This window comes from Porites lutea, chromosome 10 (assembly GCF_958299795.1).
Source record: "Porites lutea chromosome 10, jaPorLute2.1, whole genome shotgun sequence".
Lineage (NCBI taxonomy): Eukaryota > Metazoa > Cnidaria > Anthozoa > Scleractinia > Poritidae > Porites > Porites lutea.
In genome coordinates this window covers 9179631-9207523 of record NC_133210.1, presented here as the reverse complement: position 1 = coordinate 9207523, position 27893 = coordinate 9179631, and the positions used below count along the sequence as shown (strand labels likewise).

The following is a 27893-nucleotide window of genomic DNA, read 5'->3' as shown; positions in this document are numbered from 1 at the left end:
ATTCAGCCAAATCAGGTTATTGCAAAATACCCGTGAAATTAAAAGAAACATAGAAATAACCGCGTAAAACATAAAAGGAAGGTTAAAATAACACAACAGATACAACAGTTGCCATGGATGGGCAAAACTGAAGAAGACTGAAACAGATTGAAATTAGGGTTTTTGAAAACTGTTCAGCCTAACAGTTTTTCAAAGTTTATATCTGCTGTTTGCAACTTCAAAAATAATGCTCAGGAGATGTATTTGTTTGTCTCGAATCTCTGATTTTGTCATTTACATGTAATTTCTTTGCTTACCTTCAGTTCCATAGTGATTGAGGGTGAATAATTGGCAAAATTAAACAAAATGAAGTGGACTTAATCATTACCATTTGAAACTTATTTGACCAATTTAATTTTAACAGACGGGTTTTTAGATAATCAATAATATAATTGTACTGTAATTATTAAATGTGTCACAAAATTCATCTGTTCAACTTCCATTTTTTTAAGTTCTCATAATTTAAAATACGATAAAAGTATAAAATATTCTGCCCAATATCACAAAATTTTAATGAGTAGATTTTGAGAAATGGTGTTCTCTAGCTGTACCATTGCTTTTTTCGCCGCCAAGTTTATTTGTCTAATTCAAAACATGTGCCGTCATGCCAGTTACCGCTGACCGCCCGCAAAACTGTGTTCAGCCACCTTAATTGGGGTTAGATTATGTCTGAGGTGAAGGTTGTGTGAAAAAGGAGTGAGAAAAGTAAGGACATAAATGTACAAACCTTTCTTCCTAAATTTTCGTGAAGCCACAACCTTGGTGAGGTCTTTGGAGGTTGCACCGGATAGTTATCAATTATATCTGCTATGTGCTCATGTCCATAATGAAGAGCGAGGTCCCTGGGTGTGTCCCCTTCTGTTGAACGTGGGTGAAGAGGAGCCCCGAGTTCCAAAAGAACCCTTACACATTCAGAGTTACCTGTCATGAAACTCACTTGTTACTTCAAATTGAATTTTGATGTGGCTTGCTGCATTTCACAGTTTGGGGGTTATTCTTTTTAAATATTTTAAGGACTCTTTGAGTCCCAGGAGTCGCCTGCAACATCAATTTTCTACAGAACAACATCAAGTTGAAAAGTATGAAAGAGAATGAATAAAATAATCACTAACTGGGAAATGTTTTGATCTTTATCACATTATCAGAACTAATGTATGAATAGAGATGTGCCTGGAGAATTTGTATGTGGCCGATGTTGATGTATTTTACTCCAGTTGAGTTACTCGTACCTTTCTTTTAGTTAAACTATTGTCACTGTAACTTTGTGTATAAATAAACAAATATTATCGAAAGGAAGAAGATGGAATCCATTAGACGATTGAGTAACTTTTATTTTCAGTGGACAAAAACCTTGTACCAGAATAATTTCAAGCATATTTCATTCTTTATTACACTTTTTGAGGGCTATAAATTAATGTAATAAGCTATGTGAAATAATCCATTACCCATACAATGTAGATAGCTCAATGTATGAGATAAGATTGATCTCAATAGATTACTGTCAGTTGCACCTAAGCATGGGATGAAAAAACATGTTCGAATTAGGTGCAATGACATGGTTTGCCACCATTTTGGGGAGCAGTAGATAAATCGCCATGTGCACAGTATTGTAGGCAGCTGTTTGTCAGCTTTAAGCATCTGAATTGTTATATTTTTGCTCAACAAAATATAATAATGGCAAGAATTTTCAGACATTTAGAAGAATTTCTGTAGTTGTAAAGCTCCAAAGAATAACTCACACAAGCTAGTGTGCTGTCTGAGGGAGAAAATATTCCTGAAAGCTTGGAGAAAAATATCTTGCATATTGCCATAAACAGGTAAGGCAGGGGTTTCATTAAGAATTGCAGGAGCAGGAGAATAGTGTAAGTAACGGGAGAATATTTTGAAAGAGTGAAGAACTTTTTCAGAAACAGCTTGAAAAGAAGCCTGGAAATTTTGCGTTTTAAACCCTGCTGAGTGTGATAGTAAATTTTATTTCTCATAGCTGCCGAAAAAAAAAACACTGCATACCTCCACACGTTTTCGAAGTCATCATTAAAATAGAAAAATCTCAAAATTTGCATTTGTTTCATAGTAATTTGATACTCTGTCATTTATACACGGTAAACATCGCCAAATTTATTTCCATAGCAGTTCACAAAGAAATCGTTCTTTTTATTCATAACAGTAGTTGATTCTCATCGCTTGAACTTTTCTTGTCGTAACTTTGTTCATCATGTACTTTATTTGTTTCACATTTTGTTTCATTAGTATTTACTCGTTTAATTTTTTTTTTCACATGCAAATAAAAAAGCGTCCAGCATACAGTCAACTCTCCACGCTCATTTCAGCAAACCGTCTAATATTTTACATGTCCCCTGTTAGTTTTGTTGGGCTCAAAACTGCTAGCATTTAAATAAGGTCTTTTATATATTTGTTTTTTATTTAGGAATGTCAAGAAAGTGGCTAAGCGCTGAAATTATGCATTACAGGGAATAATTTCTATTTACATAACGTATCCACATCTGAATTGTCTGACTAAAAAATAGCCATACTTCATCGAAATTTAGCCAGAGAATTACGCGTAGTAGACAGAGAATTCTCCAATCTCTGATGCTTAACGAAACCCCTGATAAGACCAAAAGTCTTTAACAGTTTTGTATTACTGTTAGAAAAGTTCATTCTTTTGATCAGAAAGAGGAATTTTGACTCCAAAATTGACTCCAAAAATGTAATCGGTTCTGAATAAAAAACAGTCTGGATATAAATGAAAGGCTTTAAAGATGGGCGGAACACGTTGATAAAAAAAAAACATAACAACTGATACCTTTACCACAACAGTTTGCTTCAACAGCTTTCAAACTTGAAATGCTTGGTAGTGAAACACGTCATATCAATATTTTGGCACCTTATTAGAACAAGTTTTTTGTCTGGTGTCCATGCCTAGATGCACCGGATCCAGACCCTGAGATAAGTGGGGGGGCAGTCTCCAAAAAAATTTTTTGGGTCTAAAAATAAGGGGGGGAGGCAGGCCTCCCAAGCCCCTTCCCTGGATCCGCCAATGCTAACAGTAAAAAGTGTTACCTTTTAAAGCTGCTATATGCATTGCCACCCATCCACTAAGAGGGGAGCGGTCCTGCAGATCAGCTTTTCCTTTCCTTACAAGCAGAGCACACACTGAGGGATGTCCTCCAATACAGGCAGACTGTGGAGAATTTAAAATATCACAGAATCAAGTAAGCTACGGGAAATTCTCTATTAAGCCCCCCCCCCCCCCCCCCACTCCCTCTCAAATAAGCCCCCTCACTCTAATAAGAATTTCAAAAAACAAATTGCTCTGAGGTGGAACGAGGTACCACTTCAAATTTTCGGGACAAGTAATTCCAGTGTTTGCTTATTCTAAAAACAAAAGGCAATTGCCAATTGTGCTATTCTTTAAAAGGTACTCTTTAGTTTTAGAAGCACTTTAAATATTATTGCTCCAAACTTTGCTCTGAAGTCAAATGACTTGTTCCTCAACATTTTGAAATATCTCATTTAAGTTTATTACTTCAACAGCTTCTGTGAATTACCATCGAAAGGAGGGTAAACATTTTATTTGCTGAATAAACTAATGAAATCTTCTGAATCGTTCACAGTTCGACAGGAACATAACTATTGTCTCTAAAATATAACATCCAAAAATGCCTTCCGCAGCTTAATAACATCATACAATCCAAACTACTAACTTTTGTAAAAAAAAAGATAAGAATATAATTCCGTAGTCACAGAATCAGAACATTTTAAAACTACATGATGCTTTACCAAGGGATCACAACGCAATTGCGCGAAGCTAAGCTTATAAGCTTATTTTAAAAATACCAACCAAATCTCACGGTGCAAAAATGATGGACTTGATCTTTCTTTGAAAATTTGGTCCCTAAAAAACTAATTATTTACAGCATGATGATATGTTAAACAAATTTTGTACATGTCAAAGTCAGGATATCTTACAACTTTGACTTAGCGCTCTCGCAGCGTCATGTTTGTCTTCGTTTCATACCGTTAGAAGCGTGGGCTGAGTGAGGAAAGTATCTCACCAAACATGGCTGTGGAGAACTTGTGGAGAACTAAGTAATACCAGGACTTCACCGGTATTTGAATTTTAATACCTGTGCATGACAGCATTTACAATGCAAGAGATTCATTCCTGTGTAGAAGAATTGAACTGGAGTTTAACAAGCAGTCTCTGTTTGCCGTAGCTTTGATCGCAGAAAAACGTTCGCCTTTGACTTGGTTGACATACATAGCTTTCACGTGAATATTCTCTTTGCCTCTTCTAAATTTTCATTAATAAGAAGAACCTTAAAAGTGGATAATTCCTGGTCATTTGCACACATTGTGAAGCAAAGTAACCTACTTCTACCGGAACCGGAAATTAGAAACGAAGATTTCCTAGAAATCTCATGAGCGTTGCACAACGTAGTTTCCGAAAAAGTGCGCCCGGGATATGTTTCTCAGCAAGAAATCAACGATAAAAGTCATGCAACATTTAACTTGAATTTCACAGGATTTTTCGGATAAAACTACAGCAACAAGTAACAAGTAGGACACAAGGCTGATAAATATAATTTATTTATAAGCTGGGCTGTAAAACGGTCGCAAAATCGCTACCAATGGAGAGATTTTAGTCGCAAAGCAAAATCTTTATTCACAAATGCGCCCGATACAGGCGCAATTTCGAGCCCTGTGGCATGAACATCATTTTCGTTCGTCCTCCCAGCTGAGGTACCAATTCCTCACAGGACACGCCGCTTGTACTCATTTTGTAGTCATAAACTAAGGTGCTCTTCAGTTCTATCTGATCTTTGATATAAGGAAGCTTACAAAACCAATACCATTTTTTGAATTAGAAGCAATGCATAGTAGTAAACACCGTTGAAGATGTATTGCAATACATCAGAATATATGTAGCAGGAATTTCAGCCAAAACTGCTTGGTGATATTTCAAAAAGGTCGAGGAACAAGTCATTCGACTTTAGAGCCAAGTTTGGAGCAATTTATAGTGCACCTAAAACTAAAATATTCCTTTTAAAGAATAGCCCAATTGGCAACCGGCTTTTGTTTTAAGAAATATATTAGAGTTACTTGTCCCAAATATTCTAACTAGTAACTGGTTCTGCGTCAGAGCAATTTTTAAATTCCAAAACAATTTTAAAGCTGAATATTGAACGACTTATAGTTACAGACTTTCTCTGAAATTTCTCTGGCATATTTATCTTATCAGTAAAAGGTGATACCGGAAACTTCAGTTAAAAATATCAGCAAAATTTTTTACTAGGCGGGATCAATTTACTTTGAACAGCGGGGTCATTTTGAGTGCTAATTTTGCTTGTAATAGTTACCAGCAAAGAAATCAGAATATTTCAGAATATTTCATATTATTGCTGAATGATATCTGATGCTCTTTACAAATTTTCGGAGCCATCACGTTAAAAATAAAAAAATTTTTCGTCATGGCTCAATTCACCTGAATTAATGACAGAACAAGCAAGACACTGAACGAGCAGTGCAGTCCAGAATTATGATTTTATTCTTAAAAGTAAGTGGAATTTTCCTGTATGCATGATTGACATCTTTGATATGCAGGTGTGTGACAAACACATGATGCGTGTGAGTCGGCAGGTATATAATATTTCTGTCCTGAAACATTTCAGCACACTACAGTTTGTTTACATTCTTTTTACCATAGAGAACCACAACCACTGAATCAATTTGCTACTAAGCTACAAGGAAATTTCATGGTTCAATGAATTCCCTGTTTGTTCATACATTTTTATACATCACAGAAGATAGTAAAAAAAGTAATTTTGAAGAAACTAGGAAAAGATCAGAAAACTAGTGTTATCCGTAGACACGGAGAAATGAAGTGGTAATATAAACATGGATACAATCTATTACAAATGAGGTTTCAGGTTACCACAAGGAAGTGCATTCAATTTATTTATAACCGATAAAGGACAAATAATGAAGAACATAAATTTCTGAAAACGAAGACCTTGATGTTTTTACCTGTAACGGCGTGTTCCCTTCGTCATCCTTGCTTTTCGTGTCTGCACCGTGTTTGAGCAAAAGAGAAACGATGTCTTCGAAGCCAAGCAAAGCAGCCTCGTGCATTGGTGAAGACCCTTGCTCATTTCGTGTGTTGATATCAGATTGATTTCCACCACTAAGCAGCCCAGAAACTAAACTGTAATTTCCTTCAGCGCAGGCGAGATGCAGTGGTGTTGTTACTCCGTGTTTTCTACATGAAGCAGGGGGCGGATTGCCCTCGCAGAATTGTGTTAGTCGGGTAGGCAGACCATCGGCTTGTTCCATATAATATTCAATCAGAGAATCTAAACCTTCGAAAGTCGGCCCATCGTCTATGGAATAATAAATCCCACCTCGACACTGGATTTGGAAATGAAGCGCTTGATTTCCATGCCATAACGACAAGGCAAAGTTGTCGTCTCTGCCAGCTTTGTTTCTGACGAGGAAAAGTCCCTCTTGTCGACCGTTTTGCAGTAGAATTTCTATGGCCTGCTCACGTGTGATTCGTCCATGATACCACGTACACTCGTTAGCCAAAGTAGACATTTTTGCTACCGTTCCATTCATTTATAAGGAAAGTCATACTTTGAATACGAATTTCCGGTGTCGCAAATATCGGTGCTAACTTCTGCGCTGAACACTTCTCAAAGCTCATCAGATCAAAGACATGACATATGATACAGTCAACACAGAAACGAGGTTAGGCCAAAAAAAACGGTAGAAAACAAAAAACTTTAATTCTAAAAAAATAAAACATATATAGACAGTTCATAATGAAAAATAGAATTCTTTTCCCTTACTTTCTGCTTTCATAAGTAAAAATATGAAGAAGGTAAAAAAAAACAATATATCTTTTTTCTATTTTATTTTTTTGGGAACACACTTGTACCCAGGGCATTCGAGTTCTTGGTAGCGATCCCTTTGTCAGCAGCTTCTCCAAAGAAGAGGATGCGTAACGTGACTATCGTTACCATGGAAACTGGACGTGATTAAAATGGTGGACATGGTGCACAAACTCTTGTGACAAGTTATCAAAATTTTGTTCTTTTTCTTTCGTTGGAAATGTCTGCCACAACAGCAAAGAAGCCAGAGCGAATCATTCGCACGGTTGTGCCAGGAAATCGAACGCTTGAAGAAATTTACGAGGAAGAAGCTCGTGAAATTGTTGACGAAGCCATAGAAAATGCTCGTCGGCGCTTTTCAGTTTATGCTGGTGGCTCTTTAGCAAGAGACGGAGAAGCTCCTGAAGGAAAAGATGATGAACCAACAATAGACCCTGAAACAGGATACGAGATACCGAATATTAAATGGATGACTGCGGATAGCTTTACCGTTGCAGGGGGTTTAGAAAAGATTGAGGAATTTATTGAGGTAAGTAATTAAGCTTATAAAGCTCAGCTGTTTTATACAGGTAGTTAGTTACGCTAGCTACTAAAGCAGGAAGCTGGTTTTCCTTATCTTCTTCCCATTTCTCTGGTGGGATGGGTTTCGCCCCCAATGAAGTTTCCATTGCTGTTCTCCAAAGAAACTGCCAATAAAAAAAAAATAGAAATGCAGGCTACAGAGCTTCATTACTACGTTGCACAATACATTACTATTGATAAAGGAAAGGCTTGAATGTGGTCCTAGAGATCCTCAGTTTGTCAATGTGCTGTTTGCTTGGCAATAAATACTGACAATGATTCAACATGATATTAACATTAGCAGTGACCAATATCTTGCAGACATGGGAGCGTGACGGCAGCTGGCTTTACTGTATTGACTTTTTAAGAGAGGAAGAACATCCCTACAGTTGGCGATACCGCTATGCTGTTAAGTGGAGTATACCAACCAGAAGAAAGCCAATCCCAAGAGCAACTGCTTCGGTGTACATTACCATTGAAGTTAGCAAATTTAAGCCAAAGGTATGGTAAATGCTATGTACTTATTAACTGAGTAGGAGGGCTGGATAGGAAAATATTTGGTTTGTAGCCAGGATGCACGGACCTTGCACAGTCAAGAAGCATTTTATCATATGACCATTGTGCTTTTGAATTTTTTTGACGGAGTGAACCTGCATCGATCAGGCCTTATCGCTTGACACATAAGGTCCTCATACCGGACTTTATTCATATGGTTTTCCAATGAAATTGCACGCAGGGCCATAGGGGCCTGGGGGGGGGGGGGGGGTGGGTGGTGGTGGGTGCTGCCATATATGGGCTATATAGGTATGTGCCCCTGTGAAGTGTATGGTTTTACAAGCAGTTTACTCTGGCGTAGGGTATATAAATTACAGAGTTTGGGTCTCGAAGAGGGTATCATTTTCCATTTAAACTGATCAACTGGATGAAGGTTTTAGTCTAGACTAGGGAAACCAGGAATTACCACTCAAGAATATAAAAAAATCAAATCGGTTTTATTTTGGCTGGACTGTGCTAGTGGCCTCAGTTGTTTCTGGAAAACAGCTACTCTAGGATAGGGGGGGATTTGGGGAGTTTAGTCTAGTATAGGGTAGCAAAATTCACTTGAACTAGCTCTGGTATAGGCTAAGGGTTCAAGGGTCCCAGCAGCACATCCCTACCCAAAAACTCCTAAAGTAACCCCTCCCCCCCCTGGCATAGGGGTCATATGATACATCAGTGGATTGAATGTGGCATTGCTGTTGTTGAAGCTGTGGTGATACACCTAACAACTATTAAATGAGGTTGAGTACATGTATGATGTGAAGAATTTTGCAGATCAAGGAGTATTTTATTAGCCTCCATGGTTATAATGATAACAGCACATCATATAAAAACCAAATTCAGTAATTGTTTTAATAGTTATTCATTCAGAATAATTGTTACTAAGTTCTTAACAAGCATACCACCTTGTAGATCAACTTTCTTCAAAAGTTTGGGCTACTTCTTGGCATGGTTTCAGGATATAAAGGCTATAAACAGATGTTTCTTTCTTGCAGATACTACTCTAAAAGTAGATAACATCCTCTGAGCAATGTGTTTTGTACGTTCTTGTATTTCTTTCATTCGGTTTTAGTAAAAAATTCAGCTATTTTGTCTTCAGATAGGCATGAGTGCTATTTTTTTAGTTCACTTTTCCCCAAGCAGCCTCATTTCCAAGTAAATATACCATCAATCAACCTTGTTTCTAAGCAGTTGCTTGCATCTTCCAAATATGGGAAGTACCAGTTGGTTTTGAGAAATCCGGCAGGGATTGGAGCCAACTGGAAACAGAGAAATACAATGTCTTTTGAATTAACAACAATTCTTATTAGTAAAATCCAACTAGTGGTCTATTATCAATGCTGCATTCTGATTGGTTGAGCTACTACTAGGCTATATGTTATAGCCCAGCTTTAGCTGGCTACAGTTGTTTGTCTCGATTTTTTTGCCCAATTATTTGGATTTTACTAAAACAATAATTATTCCTCTCACCCTCATGGCCTCTGAGTCAATAGCCCATTTGGCCTATTGGCCTCATGGACTATTAACACAGAGCCCATTCAGGCTAAAGCAATAATTGTCAAATATTATTTTTTTATTTCTTTCACTGAAAACCTGTCATGCATATGGCCCTTACAACTGATGGAAACTGTAATTGAATGGTTTTCAACTTTTTTAAATCACAAATATTTTAATCCATCTTGAAGCACTCAAATTATTACCTAACTACATCTACTAAGAGCATAAACCCTGCTGGCTACTTTCTCAGGAAGCAAAAGGGACAATAGAACTTAAAGTCTAACTTCCTAGCTGGTTAATTCCCAACCTACTAATCACATATGGCCAGCAACTTGAAATCTGAGTGACCACCCTGCATGTACTGTATTTATTCAAATAAGCGCCCACCTTGAATGAGCGCCTATCTTAAAGGCAGAAAAAGTTAATAAGTGCCCACCCCCTCCTCCTCCCAATCAAACTCAAATAAGCGCTCACCCCCACCCCACCCACTTGAGTGAATAAATTCTAATAAGAGACTTCCCCAAGGACGGAGTTTTCTTCAGAGTATTTTACAGAAACCTTGCTTTGTTACTTCTTCACATTTTGTTTTTAGCAGTTATTGTTTTGTTGCAAAATAATAACATACTTCACTTGCTGAAAATAGTAAAAATTTAATAAGCGCCCAGCCTCGAACAATTGCACACCTCAAATAAGCACCCACTCTCAAGGTCCAAAAATTTAATATAAGCACCCAGGGCAGTTAATTGAATAAATACGTTATTTATGGTTTTTTTTTTACTGGACTGGGATGCTTAGCCACAAGCAGGCTTGCAACATCTCTGTTTCGTTCTCCTGACTATCAAATGTAAGAAACCAGCCACTTTTATTATTTTGATCAAGTTTGCATCTGTTTGATTTTAGACTTTTCCTGTTGAAGTGTACTATATTTTTGAGACACATCATTTGGTTCACAGGTATGTTGCCTTTTCTATGTCTGTTTTCATTTCTTTCTTTTTTTTCTTGTGCGTGAAGTAGTAACTCGAACAAAATTGCTTTTAAGACTGGTTGGTATAAGAGTCAAGTATCTGATGGCAAGACTCATGCGGGGAGATTGTCCAAAGTTGCCTGTGCATCACCCCCAGTTGATGAATTATAATTATATTAATTAATTATACTAATTATATTAATATTAATGTATATATTAATTAATATATATTAAGGGCAAGGGAATAGAGAGAAGAAACTTGATGTCTTGTTACCAAAATTGCTGCATCACAACAATTACGAGCTTAAGCAATAACGATGGCAATAGCAACAAGAATGGCAAAAAAGCAAAATGTTTATATAAGCAAAATGACAATCAAACAACAAGCAGCCTTTTTTTTAATTTCTTAACCGTCATTGCACGAATGTGACATGAAACTTCCTCATTACACGCACCCGCTTTACAGAGTAGGTGAACACAACAAAAAAATTTCCTTTTTCTTATTCTAAACTTAGATATGGTCCTTTTGAATTCAACCACAGAAAATTTTGCCAACATTTGATGGAGTAAGATCAATAAGTTTGAAACAGTTTAAGTGACATTTTTTTCAGTTTGTTGTAATCCAGACATTTTGCTACTATGGCAACATGAAGTAACAACTTCTCTTCTATGTTAGACTACGAGTAGTCCTCCACTTTTCCTCAGGGACAGTAGAGCAAGCGAAACGCGAGCGCGCGTGAAAATCACCCCACGTGAGAAAAGGCATCACGCAGCCGGGAGAGAGAAAAATGAGATAGTCCCTCATTTTTCTCCCTCCCTCACCATGGGCTTAATTCCAAGAGCCCTCTCAAGTTATGAGCGAAAGTTTACTTGGATAATGCTCATCATATAATGGCTCTTTATCATTATTCTAATGGACTAATGGACATGAGAAGGTTTAAGAATAACTAGTGTGACAACAATGTATACAAGGTAGGAGTTTTTAATACAGCACTAAGAAAAAGATCCTCAACATGAATTTATTAAAGGTAAACATTTACATATATACTTTTTCGGAATTTCCAATTTAAGTCATCATTTTCTCTTTAAAATACTTGAATTTTATTTTATCTCAGAAAAAATACTACTTTTCCTGGAAAATGCCACTAATTATAAGATGATCAAATAATGCTTAATGCTTTTTCCTTCCTAAAATGCTTGAAAAAAGGAAAAAAAAGCCTATATTTGGGCAGTTCTCCTACAAATATAAGGATGACGGACTTGTGGTTTCTGTTGTTACTTTAATTCGTAGGGAATAGCGGAGACCTATACTGATTCAGTTCTCCTTTACTTTTTAGACCAGGAAAGACCAGGTTCCGAGAGAAGTGGTTAAAGGACATCATTGAGAGTAAAATTCGACTGATGGATATGGTTAAGTTCTAATCACAAAAGGAATAGTTCTCAAGACTTTTGGATATTCTCGATAACTAACAAAAATATGGAGAAATATTGAAACGGTTCTTTCAAAGTTCTGCACAGTGCTGTGCCTGCCAAGGAAATGGGCATTGAATATGTTTACTGATAAAATAAACGATGTCCCCCTGAGAAGTTACTCAACGTGAGCAAACCTCGTCACCAACACAAACACTAAAGCAACGATAAATAGTTTTGCGATATGACACCATTTCATAAACTTTGTTTAGTTGGACAAATGGCATGATCAAAAGATGACCTTGCATGTTAAGTTCAGGCAAGAGGCGTACATCAATATCCTGATTTATATTTGGCAGCATTACTAAGAATGTCCTCAATAGAAACAAAATCTTCTCTTTTTCTCTTATTTTTTGAACTGCTTGTTGAAAATTTTCAAGGTATATTTTTTTGCATTGATAATGTCATTTCTTGACAATAGTGTACATAAGCTTTTGAACAAACCCTTCCCTTTCTGAATTAACTGTTAATATTTTTTATAGTTAGTGGTACTACTGTAAATATAATTAACATCACAGTATGAAATAAAAGTAAGAAAAGCAATATCATAGCTAGTTGACAGTGTAGTTAATAACTATACCGCTATTTCGAGAAAGTTTGTCGGAAAAAGTGCACGCGACAATCCCGAAAGATATTGTGGGTGGTTTTTAGTTCACTGTTTTTCAACGAATTTTCAAAGAATGGCACGAGAGGCCATGGATATACGTTTGCGAGTGCTAAAGAAAAGCAGCAAAAGAAGGTCCAACAGCTACAGTGTCAGGAACAAGTCATTGATCATATCCCATATTACCTTTCGGGATTGTCGCTTGCATAGCTTTTCCGACAACCTTTCTATAAAAAGCTGTACGACTGGTTACATTAAGTTTTGCCACATTTGATAAAATTACATGCTTAATTTTGTCCTGCGAGCCGTAGTTAGTAACTATGTGCGAACAGAGGTTTCTTCATGGCATGGCTTTTAACATTTACAAGTCATTCGCGTGGCTTGTCAGTCGCGTAGGTGTTTACGCCGGCGTAAACAAACCAAATACGCGACTGACATGAAAAATGACGAGGTTCCTTTTTTCCCAGTATGTACATTTCCTGTAATTGATTAATTTAGCGTAGCAGTGCACTCATGTCACGTCATCTGCACGTGAATCTTTTCAGGTACCGCCACTCCCACGACTTTTTTTAGACAAGTTTGACAAAAGTTTCCTTTGCCAGCCGGAATTTTTTGCGGCAATCAGTTTTCAAGCCCTTTCAGTTACATCTAATGTTCGGTCCCCAAGAGCTTCGAATACGTCCTCCTAGCGAAACGTCCCCGGCGGCTAGGAGCGAGGAGAAACAGGTTGTTTTAGCAGGCTAAGCTTCGAGTAGCTCCGAAGATTTTTTAGGATCTTTTAGGTTCAGCGCACCTGCTGAGTGCAAAAGTCCAAATGACCGCCGCCAACGAAAACACGTTCCACGCATCAACTAAGAAAAAATATCCTTGTCCATTAATTTTACTTTAAGATGTGAGAGCGGATCCTCCTGTGACAAGTTTTTCTGGAGTTGAAGTCGTAAGGACGACATCCAAGGTCAGAAAAAAAAGAAAATGGTCGTGTCGTGTTTACGTTCTCCATAAAGATTTTGCTCGTCCGACGACGTAACATACCAGTAGGCTTAGGAGGGAGGGCCATTATGAAAACTACTGGGTGACCAGTAATCAATGTCTTTACCCTCGTTAAATAAAGTTATTACTTACTTAGCCTAGGACCAGCCTAGTCCCAGGCTACGGTAAGCTTAATATTCTCTGAACAAGCTGTTAAAACATCGTAGCAATGTTAGTAATCCCAGAAAATATGAATCTGCTCGAAGTTTTACAAAGAATGTATGACACATTAACGAGTTTTTGCCACCCAACGACCTTTGCAGTTTTTGACGACTGCTATTTCGTTAGATGTTGCTTGCAAAGAGCTGAAACCACCTCTACTTTTTGACTAAATATGTACGGTGACGCCTTCTATCCTACAATAGCGTATCAAATTTGTCATAAAAATCCAAAAATACTGTTGATTTCTAAAAAAAGGAATATTATAAAGGAAAAAAAATTTCCTCAAAATTCTTAAAATAAATGAATACAACTGAATTGAAATATTAGACTTTTTTAATAGATCAGTCGGCAGTCTGAAAAGCGTTAAAAAGGAAATACTCGTACTGGTAGTAGTTCTAAATGACAGCTTTTCCAGATAGCCGGGACACGAATGATTTTATGACTAGATGATACCAGCGTCATGACATTATCTCTATTTACCCTTAAAAGATAGCAAATAGCTTGACACAGCTTTCGTCTGTGCATGTTCAAGAGAGTCCGGCCTTCATACTCTCTTGCTGTGTCTCAACAACTAAATTATATTACCCACATAACTAGATTTCCTAACTGTACCTCAAAAAACAAATTCTGTTCCGCTCTAATAACAAACTCGTGGTGTATGGAAACGCTACGAAAAACTCACTGGATTTGCTGCAAAGATGAGAAATCCAAAACAAGATACATTTCCTCCCCTGTTGGAGCAAATCCTCGGAACCCAACCCACTGAAGTAATGGAAAGCCATAAAGATGATAAAGTCGTTGAGTATTGGCGAATCTTTGTTTACATTTTTTGGGCTCTTCAACACTTCTGATTCCCTGATCAAACAATGACATCTCTGAATATTGCTTAATACTGATAAAGCATAGTAATATTAGTGATCTCCGAAAATTATGTGAGCCCGACACTGAACCAATAGTTTCTAAAGAATTTCCTTTTTCAAACTAAATAATGAACTTGTTTGCCCCCCAGCAACTTCGCAGTTTTTGATGGCTGCTGCCTTTTTCCTTAAATAATTTCTCGTAGATCTGAAAATTGCACAAGTTGCTCAAGTTAACCTTCTCTTTCACTAACATTTGAAGTTTATTTGGTATTTGAATAAACAGTATACTGTATACGGCGATGCCCTCAATAGGCAAAAACAAGGGAACGATGACGCTATAACTGAAAGATTCGCTGATGACGAAGCAATTTGAAAACACTACAAAAAAATATAAATATAAACAAAAAAAGCAAACAACAAAAAACGTACACCTAAAAAAGAAATTGACGAAATGCAAACACTGCGATTTATTTTTAGTCCTACGATTTACATGATCGATATTTGCTAAATCTGAAAAAAGGGAGAACTTCCGCACGTGATCAGTAATATTCTACAAAATGTCTTTACCTTCGACCGACAATACGGGTGGCAGATCCGCGGCAGGCATCCACAGAGGTCAATGTTTTATGAATGAAAATCAGGTTTGGGCGTACAGCTTATTAAAGGCTAACTAAACAGTAATTTTTACAATGGTGCGTGCTTTTAAGCACAGATAAACGAAAATATGCGAAAGTCAAGAGTTTGGACAAGCGTCAAATAAGAAACCGCTACTTCGCAAAGAATTTTGTTTCACCGAAAACTGTAGTTTTAAAAACAGAAACATCGGAAAAAGTACGGATTGAGATCATCGCACGCAATACCACAGGATGATATTTTATTCACCGGAACTGCCCGCACAAAAAATGAGTAACTCCGCGATACCGCAAAACTAATATTCCCTTCTATAGACAAGTTATCACTAAACTTCCCAAAGCTCTATGCAGTCCTTCTGGAGTATTTTGCAACGCACATTCTTTAAAGTTATGGCAGAACGAGGACTAAAAGAAGACGAAAGAAACTAAGATTTCTGTTTTGTTTTCCACTGACTTATTTTTGATTTTTCTATTACCACTTACGAGTTAATATCCGTGACGCAGGTTTCTGCTTTTTTTTATTTAGATTTACAAGAGGCAATTTCCTTCAAAGGTTACGTTTTGAAAGACAAGTAAAGCTACTGGTCATCAGCATAAAAAAAACAACTACAAAAAAAAACATGAAGATAAAAAAAAACAATTAAAAAACATGAAGTGCGATAAGTGTTTCTCCTATTAAAGAGCCAAACAAGTGGACAATGTTAACTTATAAATGAAACACATCGAGTAACCGCTCCTTTAATAAATATCCACAATACAATGAAAACACTCATAATGTAAAATGCTCTTAGATTACACCCTTCTTGACTTCCGGGATTAGGAGAGAGGCAAAGAGAGAGCTGAGAGTAAGAACACCGACAAAATTCTCTTGTGTAAGACAACGGAAAATAACATAGCTAAAAAACATCTCATCGTTTTTCTTTAAGGAAACGCTTTCGGCTGCTGCTGGTTGTTAGGTTCCTACGGTCTGAAACTGACTTTAATGCGACGACTCTACGCTCGACTGACTTTGGCGTACCCACGTCATAATGAGGTTAAAATTCGTGACTTCCTTGAAGTCACAACACACATCTGCTACAATTTTTAGGAGTAATTAAATAACTGCTGCCCCAAGTTTGGCCGCATTGTATGTGCAAATACTTTGTCGGAACAGATCCAGTCAGTCAAGTCGACCAATTCAATTCAATTCAATTCTTTATTTCACACTATATAAGATATTTACATAGGTGTACGTAGGTGGGAAAATAAAGTAGCTAACAAATAACAATTAACTAAAAGACATTAAGTTCATTTGTGCACAGTGTCCAAAGTAGCAAGAGCTTTCTTGTTGGACACCGTCATGTTGAAATAATTGGCAGCAGTAAAGAGAGGAATAAAATCTCAGATAATATCAGCGGTACGTGCGATGGTTATTATCCATGTCTGCCAACTTGACGTTATCTTAACTTAAAAATGAATTAGTTTTTTTATAAAATGCACACTGACCAGCCTTAGGCCCTCAATTACCCTAATTCAGAATCTGAATTGATTCAGACACCGATTTTTATTGCAGCTAAATTAAGTTCAAAAGGCGAAGAATGCTCATTTCGGTCAAACCGCTTGCAAAAAATTTATGCATTAGGTTCGGTACATGAAAAGTTCGGCGTCTAAATCAAAGCCGTTCCAAAGTCGCTCCAAACTGAAAGGCGAAATTCCCGGCCTTTCTTTTTTATGGGCTGCCCTTCTAGGAAACTCAATTCAAGGCTATTATCCTTAACAAAAAATTGCCACGATTGCTACTACACGGTTACTAATACTCAGAAAGCAAGAAACGTCCTACTACAACACACTTAGGCGGCTCAGACGTAGTGTGTGTCCATAACATGGACAAAATGGGATGAGTCGTCGAATCTCCCATGAACTATACGATTGAATGTTGCCATGGAGACGCATGTCTTGGTTTGTTAGAGGCGATTTGTGGAGCCTTCCCACAGCATTTGACGATCAATCAATGTTTTACTCCGACGATGTTCTCAGCCTACCACAGAGAAGGTTACAGAGCCAGTATGGAAACCGAAGTAGAAGAGTTCATGTTCGATGAAGGGGGTGATGATCAGTGGCATTCCTAGTCTAGAATAAAAGAAGTATACAAAACCTTTACCCTGGGTGCCAGAGACTTTTTATGTACTTTTTCCGGTTGCGGTCAAGCCCTAATAGTGACCCGCGCGAAGGTCTGTCGGCCTCCTGCCAACACCGAAGCATCCAGCTCCACTCGAGAGAAAAAGAACCTCTAGTACCCAGGGTAACAAGCCGTCGGAAATCTGGTTGAAATTCAAATCGCCCTTGTCATTGTTAATATCCCCTTGGGCCATTATTAAAAGAACAGTGGTACTGGTCGCCTCGTTAAGGAGTCTAAATTGCTGATTCAGGTTTTCAGCACGAAACGCACATTTTAGTTACCCTCGGATGACGGTTTCGCTTACGGTTGTGCGTGAAGAAACTAAAGAACGAAAAAGACGAAAAGAAAAAAGAAACTTAAAGCAGAAGAATGCATTCAATCACACCTTGTCTTTTCAAATTAACATAATTACAGTTTATCTAGCTTTTGTTTTAGGGCTGTATCTTGTAGGGGTCAAAAAAAAAAAAACTGAGCCACGCCCAGTAATTCTAATTTTCCCCGACGAAAACCCCAAAAAACCCTTAAAACAGAATCGTACCTAGTCGCTGTTTATGTGTGGTTAAGGCGCGCGAGGACTTAAGGAAGGGGGTAAGAATTTTTTCCCCCTTGTCTCTTACACCCCCAAAACATAAAAATAGCTACTGGGTACATTGACATACACCCCGGATTTCTTAGCGAAGTTGCCCTTCCGGGAAAACAGCATAAGAGGGACCTTCTATAGCAACGACGACCGCCAAACGGTAGCGAAATCAAAACTATTTACAGACGGTGTTGTTTTAAACTTTGCCACTATTACTCCAAGTCACTTTTGAAAAATGTCAAATGAAGGTGAATTTCCCTGGAATTGAATTACTGGGAACCGAACCCAAGTTTTGAAGGAAAAAGAAACATTCGTGGTCGTGTGTTAACGAGCTATCCATAAAAGAATTTCACGTCGTAGTAGTGCATTGACGGCAAAGAAATGAACAAAAAAGTGTGATGCTGTTTTGCTTATTACATCTTTTTCTTCTGTTTTGTTGGCGTTCACGCGTCGACGCTAAAAGCTCCCTGATGTCGAACCTGCAACGACAAAGAGACAAATCCAGCTAGAGTTTTGAGCGGGAAAAGAGCCCAGGACCTTAGGTTTGCGATTCTGTACCTCCCAGAACTAAACGGAGAAAGCAGTAAAGCCGCTTAGTGACAGACAGACAAAGAAATCTACTCTTTGTTACTCTTCGACTGTTGCTGTAATATGTCAATGCATTATTTGTATAAAACATATGTAAAAATCCGTGCGAATTTATATTTATTTATATTTATAAATTGTCAGAATTCTATAGAAACCTTTCTCCTTTTCCTGTAAGAGTGAGTATATTTAATTCAACCCGCGAGTCTTACGTCAATAAATTAATATATGAAACGAAAAAACGTTGTTCAATGTGTCTGTATTCTCTGAGGAGTTTTTTTTTCCACCTCGGTTTAATAAAGCCTCTCTACTGTTATAGCACTAAACCCGGAGTTGCCCAGCTCCTATTGGCGTGATCACTTAATGGCACAATGTAAGGCCTCGTCCACTCGTATTTGGATATTTTTGATAATTTATTTGAGCAGGAAAAACAGCGACGCAGTGGAAAAGGGAGTAAAAGCGAAAGAACGAAGAGAAGTTTCCTCCTCTCTCCCCCCTTACATTTTTCTGCATCATTATCAGTTTCTGGGAAACTGCCCACCTACCCCTCCCCTAAGCCAACATTAACACTTACTTCTCACTTAAGGCAACATGTTGGCTGAGGGGAGGGGTAGGTTGACAGTTTCCCAAAAACGTATAATGATCCTCTCTGACTTCGAGCCACACTCCACTATCTGCGTGAGAGGCTAGCCTGGAACAGGCTAGTGTTTCTTCTAAGAACAGAGGGTGGTCTGCCTGTGTCTACACCACTTGAAGAGCTCCCGTACACCTCTCACAGCAGTCATAAGTTACTCTGAAGTTCTTGGTAGCAAACCGGCTTTGATAATCATGACCAATGTACTGTTGAGACATTCTTTTCATAACACCACTGAGTTGCTGTTGTTCGGCTTGAAGATCAACGTCATCTGATAAGACCTAATGAACAGAAAAAAATGGCTCTGTATTCAGTCAAATCTGTCCAAGGCCCGTTGGGCGGAGGGGACATCTTAACAGGGATGTTCTGCTGAACAGAGTAAGGTTATCTTACATCCAATATGACAGATTTATAATAGTATACAGTAATTATTTAGATTTAGATTTCGCGGTCATAAACAGGGTATACAATTGCACTATTCAGGGTCTTGAACAAGGTGTCTTGCTGGACCGGAAGCCTTTAACAGGGGTGCGCGATCTTCTACGTGTGTTGTACCAGAACAAACCTTTACATGAAATTTTAAGAGTTAGTTATGAACATTCAAAATTCAAGGAATTCTATGGGATACGCCTACCCTGGCTCCAGAGGTCCGTTCTCAAAATACTTAATATGAAATAAACCATGCTTACGGTTTGAAAAGGCTCCCGAGAGGGAGGGGGTGTACTGCAAAATGCAGTGCACTCATAATCACAAGCCAGCCACGTAAAATTCACCTGTAAAGCTAGTTTTTCAGCAGAAGTTGGTCCCATCTTGAGTTTTTCTGTATTCTCCACTGACTCGTGAGTTAACATAAGTGTTGTCTCCGAGAGTGACAACGCTGGCAAAACATTCTGAGCAAGATCCAAAGTTTCTTCAGCCAAGGAGTTGTTTAATGAAGCTATTTCTACAATGTTCTGTTCATTTGCGGAGGACAATGAAGGAAAGGATCCTTGAAGAATACCAGCTGTGCTTTTCAGCATTGAATGTAAGGACTGAATACACCTGCAATGTAACAAACAAAAAAAATCAGTGAATTACTTAAGAATTCACTTTATTATGGGAATCTACTATGTTATGGGTTATACATTATAAAAATTAAAAATTCTCCCAACGAGGTATAGTCTGCTACACAGCCGTCCTTTGTGTCATCATACAACACTCCTCCCCACAAACAGGAGCATTGTGTGATGATGACACAAAGCGCGACTGTGTAGCAGACTAAAAGAAGTGCTGCTTTTGAAAACTAGAACCCAGGGATAAAGTTTTCTAACCATGTATCTGCATGTAATTTCACTGACAAGGAAAGAGGAGAATATCTCATATCATCTCAGTCTCTCATGCTACAGCTGTTTTTGTCTCGTCACGCAATGATGTTAGGAGGTGTGTGTGGCCGAGTGGTTAACACCTCGACCTCTGGATCTGGAGGTCCAGGGTTCAAGCCTCGCCCGTCCTGCTGTTTCCTCTCTCTTCACCAAGGTGTATAAATGGGTAGCGGCGAGACACTGCTAGGGAGTAACCCTGCAATGGACTAGCATCCCATCCAGGGGGGAGTAGCAATACTCCTAGGTGCTTCATGCTAATGAAACCGGGATAAGCTCCAGCTGTTTGAGCCTTTGGCTCATGTGCGCCTTTACCTTATGCAATGATGTTCCCGAAAAGGAGCATTGCATGATGAGACAAAAATGGCTGTGAGGGAGACGAATCAACTTAAGCTCACAGGACATATCTACAGATGACAATAAGGAGTAACTCATTTTTTTAAGTAAAGCCCAGCCCTACCACACTCCTAGCCTGTGAAAACATCCGTTTCTCCATGCTGTTCGCCCCTGGGGACATTTCGCACGGAGGAATGTCTGCGACTCAGTGACGAAAATTCCATACTGATGATGCAAATCAATGTTTACTTAATAAATCCGGTAGTCATGGGGCTCCAAATGTAAATTTATTCAATTTTAGGTTTCTTGTGGTCGATTTTGGTAAAGTGTTGTGTTCATCTGCGAACGAGCTCCAACAAAACTATAGAAGACTATATTCCACAATTATTGACTTCGTTTCGTTAGAGATTCATTGCGTTTACATTTGACCTTTGTGGCCTTTTTTCTTTTGTCTGTCATTCGTCAACAATAGCTAAAATAATGTAACTACTCTGTCGACTAATCAGGGCTTCTGATCGGATTCTGCACATATTTTACGTCATCAGTATGGAATTTCTGTCGCTGAGCGGCAGACGTTCCTCCACGCGAAACATTCTCAGTGGCGAAGCAGGTGGAGAAACGGATGTTTTCACAGGCTACCATACTCCCTGCAAGCAGAGGTATTCGCCGGACAAGAGGCCTCTCCTAGCAGGGAACCTACCACAGCATGGCTGAGCAGTTAGGACTTGTAATCTGGAAGCCATGAGTTCAATAGTCCTGCGCTAACCACCAGCTGGATTTGTTCTTGGTAGTCCCAAGTTCAAATCCTCGGCGACGCTTGTAAATAGCCCACTGGTTTGCCTCCTACCAGTTGGGATTCTTAAATATATTATGTTATATTTGAATTATTGTTTCATTATCCCTCAAAAGCCCCATAAGGGAGGTGGATAGTTAAGTATTTACTCTTATTCTTCTTATTAATAATGAAAGCAGCAGACTAACTAAATGTTTGAACAACAAATGACCACATAAGAGCAGTTGGATGCATTTCTATTTAAAAAAAATCAAAAAATAAAATAGAATAGAATAAAGACATAGGCCAGGACAAATAATTTTTTTCAGGGCCAAATGTCCAAGTTTTTGACCAAATATCCATCCAATTAAGTCTGGTTTACACTGGCAATGTAAGTATAAGTGCAAGTGTAAGAGTCTTGTTTCGAAAGAAAATGAATGCTTCTGATGCACGTGCACAATGTAAAAGCAAAGACAAGAATAAAAAAAATATTTTTCTCTTCTTTTTTCAGATCCTTGTGCTTGTGCTTATTTTATTAAATTTTAATTAACTTGCAAAGTTATAATTATCATAATTGATTACTACTATATTAATTATTATAACTGTTTATTATCATTGTTATTACTATCATGCTGATAATTATGATGGTGATGATGATGATGATGATGATGATGTCAGTGAACATAAAGAAGATGCCGAAGCAGGTATGTGGGTCCTATAAGATTTATGTCAATAGAAGCCAAGCTTGTTACTTGCCTCTTGGTATCAATCAAGTACTGTTGCAGCTGAGCTCTCTCATCTAGCAATCTCTGCAAAGCACTCTGTGCTTGTCGGTATCTGGCATAGAGTGCTACCTTCCAACTTGATAGTTCATCAGACATCATTCTTAAGGCAAAAACACTATGTTTTACTTTAACATTTTGGTACCAAAGGGGAGTCAACTTGTCTAGATTTTCATCCTCATGAGAAGCTCTGCAAGTGCCACAATTTTTTGTAGATGATCTCAATATATTCTTAGGCATCCGATGATTTCTGAAGACGTTCAAAAGAGTTCTGAAGTTTTCCGAGTGAGCAACAGTGTCTTTCCTACTAACATAATTGGGAGGTTTTTGGGAAAGTACGATCATTCACTTTGACTTTTCTCTTCTTGAAAATTGGTTCAGGTTTATTTCATGTTAAAGGGCTGTGACTATTGGCCGGGGGCTGGGGATTTTCCTGGGCTACTAAGAACAAGACCCCTGGCTACCTTCAGAGGAAAACAAATGGGAAACAGATCCAATTTCTTCTAGCTGTTCAATTACCTGGTTCAAATCAGTATACACCTGAAAACTTGAAATCTAAAGTTACAGCCCCGATGTTATAATAATTTATGACATCTTTTTAGAATGCATCATTTAAGACTGCGATAGCTCACATTTTTCTGCCAAGCATGAGAAATTGGGTCAAAAGTATTGAGCTGAGATAAAAAATTTCTTCGTGTATGGGGGACCGACAACTAAGGTGTAAACACTACAGGGATACATTATTATGGAAGAATTTTTTTTAAAGACTACATACTAGGTAAATGTGTGATTTTCACTGATAATAAAAGAAAGACTGAGTTGATCGCTCCAAGAACCAGTATTTTTTGGTTGACAACTTTTTACTGTTCCTGATGAGCAAGATGCGAAACTTGCATGTAGGCAATGAGACAGTAAAACACCACTCTTACCTGCTAGCAAGAAATTTTGTTCTCCATACATCACATTCAATCTCAAGCCTGTCTGACTCCTCAGAGTATTCTTCACACATTTTTTTCCAGTGTTTAAGTTCAACAGTTTGCTGGACATTTCTACTGACCAAGTCTTCCAACCTGATTTTGTAAGAACAACAAAATTTTGTAAAATTAGTATTACAGTTTGCAATGGCTGAGGCAGAAAATCCATGTACTCAGTTCTGAGACAAAAATGAAAAATAAACTCTTTTTGAAAAAACATAACACAAACAAATGAAACCTACAATAGATGTTTCCAACAAATTTGTGAATATTTCTTTACGTTTTTCCCAACCTAACAGAATCAGTTATAGAATTTTGAAATACCTTTGCCCAATATCTTCTCCAACTGATGCTACTAGTAACCTCTTTATCTCTGCATTTACCTGTTCAGAAGAGAGAAAAACAAAGAGTTATGACCTGTTAACACTTTACTTAAGACTTCCCTTTCATGACCCAGTGGAAGATGTGATGTCATTACAATTTCATTTTGAATTTTTTCATCCCTTGATGAAAGACATAAATGAAAGGATGCAAGAAAAAAGCTGTAAAGGGGTCAGGTTCTGATTAACTTCTACTAAACTTTTTGTTCTCTTTCCAATTTGCTTGTATTTGCTTGAGAAACTAACGCTACATTCACACGGGACGAGACGAATTTTCAACCAGCTGAAAAATTTGACTGGATAACAGGGTTGTCACTAAGATTTCAAGTTGCTGGGTAAATACAACAAGTAGGTGGGAAATCAAACAGCTACAGGTTTTTTCTGGTTCTATTTTTCTTCTTTTTTCCTTTGAAAGTAGACAAGGGCCACGCTCATAGAAGCCGGGGAAATCCCTGCCCCCCATCTCTTAAAGACAGCCCTGGGACGATATTATTAGTTCACACGTGACAGTTCAATATTTTTGCTCTGTTCACACGGAGCTTTTAATGGCTAGGCATCTAGATTTTGGTATGGTTAAGGTGGTTCTATGTGAACAGAACATCTAAATGCACAAATTTTCAACTGGTTAAAAATTTGCCCGGTGCCATGTGAATGTAGACTAAGTGAGACTTTGATATTGCGTGTCAAAACGAATTTGTCAAGAGTAAAATAAAATAAAAAATTCCATATGAAAGTGAAGTCTTGCTTACTTGAGAATAAAAAAGTAGCTTGATATCAAAGACTTTGCACTATTGAAACCACTATTTGGAAAAGGAGGAAAAAATGTCAATTGTATTATCAGTTGCGTTCCATGGCATCATGTTCAGTTTGAATCCAACTTTGTTGCCAGTCTTGTGTCGCTGTTTTAAGCCCTGTCACCTGTCTTCATTTACCCTGATGCGACCTCACAGTGATGCAAATAATTACACCTTGTGTTGCAACAAAATTTAAAGTCTACTATTTACTACAAATGCTTTTTTTGTCACTTTAAACTCTTTGCTTGCTAAAAACGTTTTTGTTATACTCAACAACTGCTACTTCATTGTACATGTATTCGGCATTTTCTCTTTTATGGTAGAACATTTTTACAATCAAACTGGGAAAACTGTGAGCACCAGAAAAATTTCTGGAATGTTATTGTGTTGCAAGATAAAAGCCAGTTGGGAGTGAGAAACTAAACTGCAAGCAAGAATATTAATTAGTTTTTGTGGTTTTGTAGCTAGTTGGCGTGCCCTGATCTTTGCTGTGATTGGTCGTAACACAATAAACATTCCTGAAATATTTTAAGTGTTCACGGTTTTCTCCGTCACACTGTAAACTTTGACAAAGAAATTGTACAATAATAAAAAAAGATAAAAAATAAAATGTCCCTTATGTCATCAGAGAGGGGAAGAAAAAAGAGAGGCTGATCATGATCTTGGTTTTCAGAAAACATATTTTTAACTACTGGTAACAGATTAGTTATTATTTTTTGTTCAAACCTTAGTCTGGACACCAAGCTGCACAGAAAGCTTTGTTTTCTCCTCAACCAACTTAGAGTTTTGTTCCTCAAGGTCATTAATAACTTTCTGACTATCCACAAACTCTGCTGTGTGTTCTACGACAGTAGTCTTCACAACAAGCTCTTTAGAGTTGAGATCTGCGACTGGCAGAGCTAAAGATGGAACTTGATCATTTCCTTTTAATGATATTCCCAACTGATGGTCTAATCTCGGTAACTCAGCACCTTGCAGTAAAATATTTGTTGAGTTTTGTCGATAAATTGCAGTAGGTTTGGGGTGTCCATCATTTTCTGCATAATGTTTATTTTCAGTTCTTAAGACAGATGTTGGTGAGTAACCATGTCCACTTTGAATCTGGTGGTTAAGTACGTCCTGAGTATTTGTATTCCTTTGTTTTTCTTGATAGTTCGTAGGTTGTGACATGGTTTTTCTCCCAGTAGAGGAACAAACTGCTTTGTTTCCAAACATTTGGCTTTTTGTAGGTGTTGGTAAAGATGTAACTTTTCTTTGTGACAGTTCACTATCATCACTCCTCTCAGAGATACTTCCATCGCTGGAATTACTAGAAGAATACTCCATGCCATCTCCACTTGACCGTGGTACTTTACTGTAATCCACTGTCAAAAAAAATATTATCATCATAACAATGAAAATAATGAAGATGATGATAACAAAACAATAACAATAATCAAATAAGGTCATAAAATACTGTATATTTTATGAACAACGAAATCCACTTGTTACTCTGAAACTGGTTGAACTCTTGTATTTTTACAAGAGCCATTATTTTTGTGCATTCATCACTACTGTAACATTACCATAAAAAAATAAATCAATATAAAAAGGAAAATAACAATACATTCTGAGAAAGTTAGTTATCAATCATAATCAAAATCCCGGATCAAAATAAACAACATGGATCGAAATCAACCAATAATTAATTATTACAGCCCACAGACCTGACCTTTTGAACCCGCTGAGAAGAAGCTTGTGTTTCCTGCAAGGTCTGTTAGAGTGAATGTAGTGTTATTTTCCTGTAATCTGATTGGTCAACTTTGTCTAAGTGGCCCCGGTTACACTAGTCGCACTGTAAGAGAGCTTATTGTGAATCTTATTATTCTCACCTAATGTATGCTCGCCATCCTTTTCACGTCTTTGTAGAGAGGATCTGTTTTGTAAAATATCACAACATCACAAACAAATATATGTTTTTGGTTTTACAGAAAAGTAGAATCGGAGTAGGCTAAGACAAAACCACATGGTATAATAACTTGATTTTGGGAGATATACAGTAAAAACCCGCATACAAGAACACCCATTTTCGGGGTTCAGGCTGATTGGGTTCTTATATATGGGGTATTTTAGGTGAAATCAGCCTGAAAGTGTTCTTAAGTGTTCTTAATTTTTTACTTCTAAAAAAATGTAAGGGATTTACTAACTATGATGAAATACATAACTTTAAGAGAAAATTAAACTTGAGACACACAACATTAGAATATAAATTGCACAACTGAGCTGTGCAATACCACAGTAAAGCTACAGACACTGTTCTATTAAACTGAAAAGGGAAGAGTTTTTATATATAAGAACAATTTTCAATTTTCAGGCTGAATGTGTTCTTATATATATGCTCCTTTTTTACCAAATTTCAGCCTGGGTGTTCTTAATCCACATGTTCTTGTATGCGGGTTTTTACTGTAATTAAAATAAATCAGTGGTTAACTACCTCTCCATCTCCAATGGAAGTGGCTCCAACAGCTGTGCCATGTTTAAAATTTTATTGAAGTAATCAATGATCCTTGTACTGTACTATGCTGCTGTAAAGAAAGAAAGCAAGAACACGAGACAATAAATCAAGTAGACAAGACAATAACATTGACTTCTCATCTGTGTACAGCTGATCTGAGTTGACTTAATAATTAATTTTTCTCAGTTCAGATTTCCGAGAAATCAACAAAGACAAATTTAATAGAACATAAAAGGAGATAAAACCAATAGCATCTAACTCCTAAGTAGGGAGGGAGTTGATCATCCAATTATCATGATCAAAGGCTAATCCACGGACAGTACTAGTGTAATGATGTCAAAACTGCACTGCAAAATTACAAACCAATCGCCAGACGCAAGACGGCATCAAGCGATGACAAAACCCTGTATTCTAATTCAAATGACATGCACGCATACCAAAGGATCAATATATACCTCAAAAGTCGATAACTTAGCTCTCATATAAGCTAATGTGAACCCAATCACCAAAATTTCCACGTAGCAAAAGTGAAACATTGCGCAACAGTAAAATGATACCTTACTTCCGGGGTGAAAATCAAAAGGATGACACCCGTTTAAATGTGCTAAAAACTTGTAAAAAATAAAAAATTATGACAAGGCTATGTGATCTCTTCAGATTTTAAATTAGACCTGATTGCACGCCATTTTAACATCAATCTTAACTTACTTGCCCATAAATCCGCCATGTTTGATTAGACAGTCCCAGCATTCTATGCGGCTTTGTTGGCTACCCTTCTAGGGAGAGGAAGGTAAA

General features: G+C 37.6%; 3 protein-coding genes across 4 annotated transcripts in view; 1 reads left to right on the top strand and 2 right to left on the bottom strand.

Annotated features, from left to right (window-relative positions):
- Window positions 1–6667, bottom strand: part of LOC140949994 (tyrosine-protein kinase HTK16-like) — a 19950-nt gene extending 13283 nt beyond the window's left edge. Inside the window, exons 1-3 of the mRNA XM_073399149.1 lie at window positions 6070–6667; window positions 3103–3223; window positions 767–960 (exon numbers count right to left, since the gene is read on the bottom strand). Of these exons, the coding sequence (XP_073255250.1) occupies window positions 767–960; window positions 3103–3223; window positions 6070–6657 (903 nt within the window). The 5' untranslated portion in view covers window positions 6658–6667. The remainder of the gene's footprint in view (window positions 1–766; window positions 961–3102; window positions 3224–6069) is intronic.
- Window positions 6668–7073: 406 nt separating this feature from the next.
- LOC140950189 (A-kinase anchor protein 14-like) lies at window positions 7074–12518 on the top strand. Its single transcript, XM_073399389.1, has 4 exons — window positions 7074–7461; window positions 7815–7994; window positions 10431–10483; window positions 11832–12518. The coding sequence occupies exons 1-4, from the start codon at window positions 7153–7155 to the stop codon at window positions 11914–11916; spliced, it is 627 nt and encodes a 208-aa protein (XP_073255490.1). The 5' UTR covers window positions 7074–7152; the 3' UTR covers window positions 11917–12518.
- Window positions 12519–18772: 6254 nt separating this feature from the next.
- On the bottom strand, window positions 18773–27779 carry LOC140951040 (golgin-45-like). Of its 2 annotated transcripts, none has more exons than XM_073400263.1 (9): window positions 27554–27779; window positions 27078–27165; window positions 26476–26519; window positions 25331–25968; window positions 23755–23813; window positions 23386–23526; window positions 22431–22559; window positions 19982–20249; window positions 18773–19489 (listed from the first exon to the last, which is right to left on the bottom strand). In XM_073400263.1, the coding sequence occupies exons 2-9, from the start codon at window positions 27116–27118 to the stop codon at window positions 19316–19318; spliced, it is 1494 nt and encodes a 497-aa protein (XP_073256364.1). In that variant the 5' UTR covers window positions 27119–27165; window positions 27554–27779; the 3' UTR covers window positions 18773–19315. The 2 variants fall into 2 exon arrangements, with proteins under 2 accessions (XP_073256364.1, XP_073256363.1); XM_073400262.1 differs by having other exon boundaries at window positions 27078–27168; window positions 27554–27778.
- Window positions 27780–27893: the final 114 nt, after the last annotated feature.

What these genes read in the sequence shown, in the direction of transcription:
- LOC140950189 (XM_073399389.1), top strand. Translation starts at nt 7,153, where the DNA reads ATGTCTGCCACAACAGCAAAGAAGCCAGAGCGAATCATTCGCACGGTT. An exon ending in AGATTGAGGAATTTATTGAG is followed by an intron (nt 7,462 to 7,814) that starts GTAAGTAATTAA and finishes AATATCTTGCAG; the next exon opens with ACATGGGAGCGTGACGGCAG. An exon ending in TTAGCAAATTTAAGCCAAAG is followed by an intron (nt 7,995 to 10,430) that starts GTATGGTAAATG and finishes GTTTGATTTTAG; the next exon opens with ACTTTTCCTGTTGAAGTGTA.
- LOC140951040 (XM_073400263.1), bottom strand. Translation starts at nt 27,118, where the DNA reads ATGGCACAGCTGTTGGAGCCACTTCCATTGGAGATGGAGAG. An exon ending in AGCTTGGTGTCCAGACTAAG is followed by an intron (nt 23,814 to 25,330) that starts GTTTGAACAAAA and finishes TCTTCTGAACAG; the next exon opens with GTAAATGCAGAGATAAAGAG. An exon ending in ACAAAATTTCTTGCTAGCAG is followed by an intron (nt 22,560 to 23,385) that starts GTAAGAGTGGTG and finishes TTTTGCCTTAAG; the next exon opens with AATGATGTCTGATGAACTAT.